The sequence below is a fragment of the Falco punctatus genome (assembly GCF_963210335.1).
Source record: "Falco punctatus genome assembly, chromosome: 10".
NCBI lineage: Eukaryota > Metazoa > Chordata > Aves > Falconiformes > Falconidae > Falco > Falco punctatus.
Genome location: NC_137590.1, coordinates 22048491 through 22056744, shown reverse-complemented (window position 1 = coordinate 22056744; position 8254 = coordinate 22048491). Strand labels below are relative to the sequence as shown.

Sequence of the window (8254 nt, the reverse complement as noted above, 5' to 3'; positions counted from 1 at the left end):
GCACAGTTATCCTTTCTGAAGAAAGTACTTTTTTTTTTTTTCATTATTTATTTGAAAGAAAGAAGAATAGATCCCTACCTTCTCTTTCTGACCCACATAAATTTACTACTGTATAATCACAGATCCAGTTGAAGATGGCCCTGCTCCTTGCAGGGGAGTTGGACTAGATGACATCTAAAGGTCCCTTCCAACCCAACCCATTCTATGAGGTTCACCCTGCAAAGCACGTTCGGAATAAGGCGAACACACACCGCCTGCAGCCCTCGTCACCTACAGGGGCTTCTCTTGAAGAAGCAGCTGGCACCAACTGCCATCAGGATATGTCCAGCCCGCTGGCCACCTACTGACTGACAGCTTTACACAGAGACACTCTTAAGTGGACAGGCCAGCCTTGAGCAGATCCTGATGGATGCTGTGTGCAAGGAGTAGCTATGTGGGAGTGTGGTATCGGTGTAGTCCCTCTGCTGAATTTCCTCCTGGATGTGGGCAAGGGCTGTTGGCATCTTTTCAGAAGTACTCTTAAGAAGCCAATAAACCCAAGAAGTGAACCACACAATCTTAAAAAAAAAAAAAAAAAAAAAAAAAAAAAGTTGATTAGGAAGGGACAAAAAGTTCTGGGAAACCAGAAATCTGAATAAATAAGCATCAATTTTATTGAATCATGAATAATTTAAGACTGGTACAATCATCAGCTTTATTCTCCATGACACAGGGGGTGGGGGAGAAACGGGGAGGGTGAGAAAGGGGAGGCATGATCTCAAACAGACCATTCACAAATTCCAATCCTAAATGAGAACTGAAAATTAAATAGGGAGAGGAGCAAATGGAAAACATCATAAACGTACACAAAATACTCAATTCCTAGTTTTTCTCTTTAAAAATGGCTAGAAAAAATTCATCAAAATGCAGCACTTTTAATCAATTATTTACATTTCTATGTTACAATGAAAAAATGTACATCTTATAGAACATATTTCATAAACTGTTCCACTGGAAATGACTAGATCAAAACAGCAACCTTCCATTTAGTATCGACAAAGAAAGATTTTTTTGCTCCGTTTTTGTATTTTTTTCTTGAAAGAAAATCGCCACATTTAGACAAGATTTCATACACATAATACCGAAGTTAAGCATCAACAATGAAATATCAGTTTGCTTCTTCCAAAATGTACAAAAAGGCTAACCAACCCCCTCCCCCCGCCCCCCTTCCCCAAATAAACCACATCTCATTTATGGCCTGTATCATTCTTGGTAGTTCTGAAGGAAAGAAAACTGTTTATACTTCCAATTTATAATTCAACATGAATGTTGCATAGAATCTTGCATTTATTTCTTGATTTTCTTTTTATTAAACAAGCCAACTTTGTCAGGAAAAAAAGCAAAAACGAGGAAGTGTTTTGAAAAAGCCTTAAATGTGAACTAAGCCACTTAAAGAAAGACTTAATCTAATCTACAGGAAGTCTCGATAAAAATGAAGACATGTGCACAACAGGTAACCCTGCTTCCCGAAGTTTCAGAAAAGACACTGAATATCGTGATGCTTAGAATGCCTATCCTAGCCAAAATTGCCTCTCTCACTGTAATGCAAGCTAGTGTCAATAAAAAGTAACTGAAATTCCTTCCTGAGCTTCAGCTCAGGATTAAAAATGAGAAGAAAAGAAAAAAACCCCGTTCCCCACAAATAAAACACCATTTTAAACATGTCTTACAGCACTCAGTTAAAGGTTAACCGAGACGTTTTCTAGGAGATAAAGTCCATTTAAAGCCCTAGTCCTGCAACTGGATTTTTTTTTACAGGCACATGCTCTATCTGCACGGATTCAGTTGGGGGATTAGATATCAAAATTCACAGTAGTAGCAGGTAAAGTCAGTGCTGGGAAGCAGAATTGTCCAGACTACTGGAAAAAGTAACCTCTCTCAAACTCATCATCAGCATGCTATCTATTTGATTCCACACAGATTTATCCCATTTTTACAGTACCAAGAACTGGATTAGGAACGTTAGCTGAGTAACCCTTGGTATTTCATTCAGTGAAATCATGAAATAGAGTTCATAAGGTTAAAACAGTAACAACACCAAGCTCTTCCCCCCGCCCCCCCCCCCGTCATTAAAATATTTAAATTTTTCTTTTACAATATTTTTTCTTCTTAAAAAAAAAAAGTCATCAGCACTTAAAAGTTGTAACAGGAGCAGATTCAAGACCAGCTCAGTAAGACAAAGTACAGTTATGTTACAGAAAGTCATGAGGTATAATAAAACCATCCTCTCAAGCTGAGTCACAGAAGCATGAACTTGTCTGTTATATTACTTGAAACCCACAAGCTCTTAAAAAAGTGTTTGTAATAAGTTTTCTTTCTGTACATTGAAAAACCAGCATATTCCTGCAATTTATTAATGACAGCATTCATTACAGTTGAAAAGCTTTTTTTTTTTTTCCTTCCTTCCTCCTGCATGGGTAGATAAAACAGCTCTTCGGTGATTTATTAGCTGCGGATTGATATGAACCTGAAAAGTTATCTCATTTCCCTCCTTTTTTGTCACATTTAAACAAATTCTAGTATTTCATACAAACAATATTCACAGCAACTTATGATATTCCAAGAGATGACTTTAGCCCTGTTTCTTTAAATAAAATCCTGTAATATACAGCACTAATTTAATCAAACACAATTAGTACAAAATAAGGCATCGCTTTAAAGTTCAGCACCAAAAGATAGCTGGAAAGGCTATAGTACGGATCCGTATCAAGGAGTGATGTTGTTGCTGAGGTACAGCCAACATCGCGGTGATGGTGGTGTGAGCATCTGCTTCCGTACCAAGGGAAGCGCAACCCTCTGGGAGGCATTCTGCTTCCCCAACCAAGTACGAGCCTTAACACTGCGAGTGTAGGTGTGTGCGTTCAGAGAGGAGGAGAAATAAAACCAGGTTCACGGCTCTGCCAAAACTCAAGAAGCATGGCCCAGCTAAACTTAAAAAGACACAGTACCTTCCCTCCTTTTTTTCCAGACCTGAATACTGCTAAAAGATTCATTTTTATTTTTTTCCCCCAATTAAAATGAAAAACCATGGAAGTAAATGTTGCAACCGGAGTAGCACTGGAACTGTCACAGAGTTCTAATTAATCCATTTATAGTTATGCTGATTGGAACGAAACCTCTGAACAAAAGCCAAAGTTTTTAGAAAACAGCTGTAACATTTCATGGCAAGAATTAAAAACTGGGAAGTGTGATTGATCCCTTGCCAGGGGTGTAGCTCACCTCCGTGTGCAGGGCTCTCCACGCCTGTGCACTGCCGAGGGTCCTGTGGAGCTGCACGACTCGACGGGGCACAGCCCTTTCGCTGCAGAGGAGGGACACTCACTCCCCTCGCGGAAATAAATCGGTTTTAATGCCAATGAAGTCAACCAAGTTGGTTATGTGGATGTCAGTGGGAAGAGAATCAGGCCCTGACTAGCCAAGGGCTACCTGATCTTTCACTTGTAGTAGGACTGATTGTTACACAGTGTTTGAAAAAACCTGATCTGTTCAGACTGTATATATATTTTTATATATTCCTATTTATATATATATCTTTATAAACACACAATGAAAGAAAGCCAAGGTCTCAGACTGGCAAGGAGAGCAGCACTTTTGCTCCCCCCCCCCCCCTTTTTTGATATTTATTCAAACATCCCTGTTTTGCAGCTTTGCCTTTATTGAGTATTATTTCCAAGGCAAGCGATACTGTTATAGCACCAGAACTATATGAAGCTGAGTTTACTCCTAAAAGCTGATCGGCAAAAGTCCAGCCCTCACCTAAATGTGTTTGGTCAGAAGCAGCATAGGCAAATATTTCCTCTCCCCTCTCCTTCCGGACAGTACATGGCACAAAGCTGTTCGCTTCACAGCTGGGAAGTTCCCCTCCCACCCCTTCAACTTTTAGTAACGATGATTATTTTGAACATCTTCAGTATCTTAGGCATGAGAGCTTACAGCAACTAAACAGAAGAAAACCAAGGAATAGTGCAGTTCTCATCATTGTTAAAAGAAAAACAATACAAAGGCTGCTTGGGTTGCCCGCACCCAGGTTCAAGACTGACTCCAAGTGTCTTGTTGTTCTTGCAGCTCTAATACTGAGATCCCAGCCCAGCCCAGGAACGTGTTCTTTTCATGAGTCTGTGATCAGGGTTCTTGCCAAGTGGGAGAGCAATACGGAAACAGCCTGTTTCTATCTGAACAAGATCACAATGTCGACTCCAGAGATGAATCAAGGATGTCATCGTGATGGCTGTTGCTGTTAGAGTCACTGTCATAACTCTGAGGACTTGAGTAGTTGGCTGCTTCTTGCAGTCTCATGAGCATGTTCATCTGCAAAGGCACAGAAGTTCACAATTATTTGTATTCGGAGGTAGAACTAATATCAACTCCATAGGAAAGCTACAGCAGCATTCACTTTGCCAGTGGGTGAAAAAGGCAGGAACAAGCAGACTAATTAATACCGTGTCTCTGAAAAGAGTCATTAACTTTAAGTCAGATTACAGCAGCATGCAAGTGAGTCATAACAAGCATGCTTTTCCAGTAAAATTGAAGATGCAAAGATCGAAGGGATTACTCCACAGCCTTGCTCGACAGGATTCTGCAAGCATCCTACCCCCTCTTCCTCTGACCCATGGAAACATGGACAGATCAGTCAAAAGAGGCAAATCTGAATGTCCTAATAGCTAGCTTGACATTTGTATAGTATATATGAGCTAGTAAAAACCTGTAACACACATTCAGTACTCCCAGCTGTCCAGAAAAATGTACATCTCCACAGAACAGCTTCAGGGCATTCAGTTTGCACAGCAGCTCCAGTAACCTTTTCCCACTGGAAAGCTCAATTGAACTTGTACTTCTACAGAATGTATAACATTTCCCTGTATGCTTGTGACGTATGCCTGACTCATAAATTAGACACCACTCATGAACACCGTTAGTTCATATACTCCTTCGAAATCTCATTTCTCATTTGGGTCAAGAGCATAGCTTACACGTGAAGTAAAGCAACAAGCCTATTTTGCAATTGTGGCAAAACAAGCTCAACGAAATGGTTCCACCGTGTAATTCAGGCACGTGTAACAACATCACATATTGAATTCCACAGCATAGAAATTAAGTTTAGTACACACATCCTCAGTCACTCCTCAAAAAATGAATCCTCAAAGTACCCCCAACAAATGTGAAAAGCTTCTGCTGCTGTCTCTTGCAAAACTGTGCGGGCTTTCTGTGCGAATGCTTTCCCCAGGCTGACTTGATGACTTCCCCAGAAACACTGCCTTCTCACTCTGAAACTTTTCATCACTCCTCAGCGGTCCTTTACTTTTTTAGTCCTGTTTCTAGTCCTTAGAAACAAGGGAAACAAAGCAGTTCTGCGGTTTCAAAAACGAGAACTCACCAAAGGATCTCCTTCAGCATCACTCACTGGGACCTGTTTGCTGGTTGAGCCCTCCCGTGACATCGAGTAGCCATCAAAGCCCACGTCTTCAGGCCGCAGCTGCAGCAGAGGTGGCCACTCATGGTGCTGGGGGGTGGCTGCCCAGGGGTAGGTGTCCATCACCCACTTGGCAGGGTCCTCCCAGGGTGCTCTCCTCCCGTACAACTGGAAGAACGAAACCACATGTAAAACATTCCTGTTAGTCCACCGCTTCAGTCAGCACCTCCCTCACCAAAAGGCATGTGCCGTGATTCTTGGGTGGCAGAAAACACTTGCAAGCCGGGCTGAACACAAACAAGTGAGATTTTCCTTACCCTAATGACACACAAAGCTATTTTTAGTGGCACCTGGTTTGGAAGGGGCTGACCAGCTCCTGTGAGACCGCAGTGCCCTGCTCCTGGCACCAGCTGAAGAAAGGGAGACCTGAAAACCACCTCGCCTAATCAAGTTAACTTAAATAAGAGGCCATCAATGTTGACATCCGGATCATACCAGCAACTGCTTTATCTGTATTTGCTGTCGTCACAAAACTGCCATCAGTGGAACGTGTAGGAGGAAATGTCAGACCTGTCACCAGGCAACAATGACAGATGTCACGGCGAAAGGCTCTCAAGTTGGGAGAATTTCTTTCTAGTCAACTCAGAAAAAGTGCCGACACAATTTGTCTGTGGTCATGTTCCTATCTCCAATAAGCAAGCTCTGTTTCAAAAACTTTTTCTGTGTTGAACAGGCTGTGCTACCAAATCCCAGCATATTCTTCTCCTCGTTATATTTGGTTTGCCTTAATTGGCTAATACATTCATTTCAATGCCACAGGACTTGCAACAGCAAACACACAACTTCAAGTGACTTGAAAATGTTTACTCCCACTTTACAGATTTTAGCCTAAATATCCTTCAGCAACCTGATTTGGTCACTGGCATTTCGTCACTTGAACTCAGAAAACTCTCCTGCACAACGTGCAGGGGGAAAAGCAGCAGTCTAACCAAGAAATTCATCAGCACTCTGATGAATCTAAGACTATTTTATTTTTCTCATCATTATTTCTTCTTGGCTTTTTTTTGTGGTTTAATTTTTCACTTGCCCAAAGTATTAAATCACCCTAAATACCAATATTGCTTCATTCTGCAGCACAGCGGAGCAGGTCCCAGCCCACAGAGAGGTGCCCAGCAGATGGTGCTAGGTCATCTCACACAGCCTCTTCCACAACCTAAACACTCTCCATCCTTGAGCTGTACTATATTATTGCCCCAGCATAACGTCTTCAAGCTGTGGTAAACCAGTTCTCCTATTTTCACCTTGTTCCTGAATTTACAGCAATACCTGTCGGTTGCCAAGTGGAGAAGGATTTTACCCTTTTCGCAGGTCTTTGCTGCCTAGAAGGTCTGTGTGGGTCCTAGCTTGTTTCTGAAAATGAGCTTGTAAGTACAATTCCCATTTCAATACACGAAATCCCCACCTATCTTCAGCAGATGAAAGGCTGAACAACTAACTCACTCCTCCCTTCCGCAGCAACCAGCTCTGTCCATGCCGTTCATGTTTTCTAGGAAGCAATTAAGGGGGAAGGCACAAACAGGTTCCTTCACAAAGCACCACAGAGATGTGATGGAGTACGAGCGATGGTGGCAGGGAGCTGCAGGGACTCTGGGTCCTCTTTTTGCTGCTGCTGCATTCTGTATCGATACGCCAAGCAGGAAGAACTTGGGGTTTTATATAACCCTTTAATTTTCACATCCCTGTTTTGAAGAACAAAAATACTTAGCTCCAATGGGAGCAATTATTGTTAAGGATCCATTTGGCTCGTTTGTCTTTGACCCGAAATAGTTCTCTAAATGAGAAACAGGAATATAAAAATAGTTCAGTTTAGATCCGCAGAGATCAGAGTGAAATCAGCAGTCCGCCCTTCCTTTCTGGCAGGCACTTTGGTGAGAGAAGATGTGTTCTCAGAGGAGCCTTTGTGGGTGTGGGGGACAGAAAATAGCCCAAAATGAAACACACATTTCTAGCATTAGCTTGTTAAGCACAACTCTGGCTGCTCTTCAAGTACTTAAGCCTTATCCTTACCCATTGACTAGAAAAAAAAGAGACATTATTTAAATGGAAATGAGTTAGTGGGGTTTGGGGAAATGGGACCGAAGTGGATAAAGAGTCTAAAGCATAAAGTGAGAAACTGAAATCCTTCCACCTGGAATGCGAGCCATTCAGACAACCTAAGGGAAGAGGCAGGTATCAGGCAAAACACACAAGCACAAATGATGGTTTTACTAATGGTTTTCTTTCACTTCATTTCCATTAGTAATTTTTTCAATGCTTCCCACACCTACTGATCAGTGATATGAGCTTCAAAACACAGCACAAGGAGCCCAAGCATCACCGAGAGCATCAGTCTTCTCCATTTCAGGAGGAAACAGTGTCACATGCTCTCCTTTCTCATTTTAGGTCTAAAAAGATTATTGGCTCCCATGACCTTCCTTTATAGGAAGTTTTATGGAAAATGGCTCTCCTGTTTTTTTTCTAGCAAAGTTCCTCTGTGTGTTTTGTACCTAGGACCTATCGTTTTCCACATGTCTAAGAGTCTATCACAATCGTCCCAAAGAAAATGAGGTCTCCAGGCACTGGGAAATTTCAAATGGCAGTCGCAGTTTGTCCAACTTTTAACCAAAACTTACTGAAGAATTCATGTATTTCCTAGATTTGGAAGAAGCCATTAGTAAAAGCTCAGTTTTCTATGACAGGGTTGTCTCCCCTCTCTTCTCTGTAAACATCTGTAAATTTCTGCTGTCTAGCTAGCCGATGAAACCC

General features: G+C 41.8%; 1 protein-coding gene across 5 annotated transcripts in view; it reads right to left on the bottom strand.

Annotated features, from left to right (window-relative positions):
* Nucleotides 1-629: 629 nt before the first annotated feature.
* NAV2 (neuron navigator 2) overlaps nt 630-8254 on the bottom strand; it is a 266799-nt gene continuing 259174 nt past the window's right edge. For all 5 annotated transcript variants that reach the window (XM_080405389.1, XM_080405385.1, XM_080405386.1 and 2 more), the window contains 2 exons: nt 5414-5617; nt 630-4347 (listed from right to left, as the gene is read on the bottom strand). In XM_080405389.1, coding sequence (XP_080261515.1) covers nt 4222-4347; nt 5414-5617 — 330 coding nt within the window. In that variant the 3' untranslated portion in view covers nt 630-4221. The remainder of the gene's footprint in view (nt 4348-5413; nt 5618-8254) is intronic.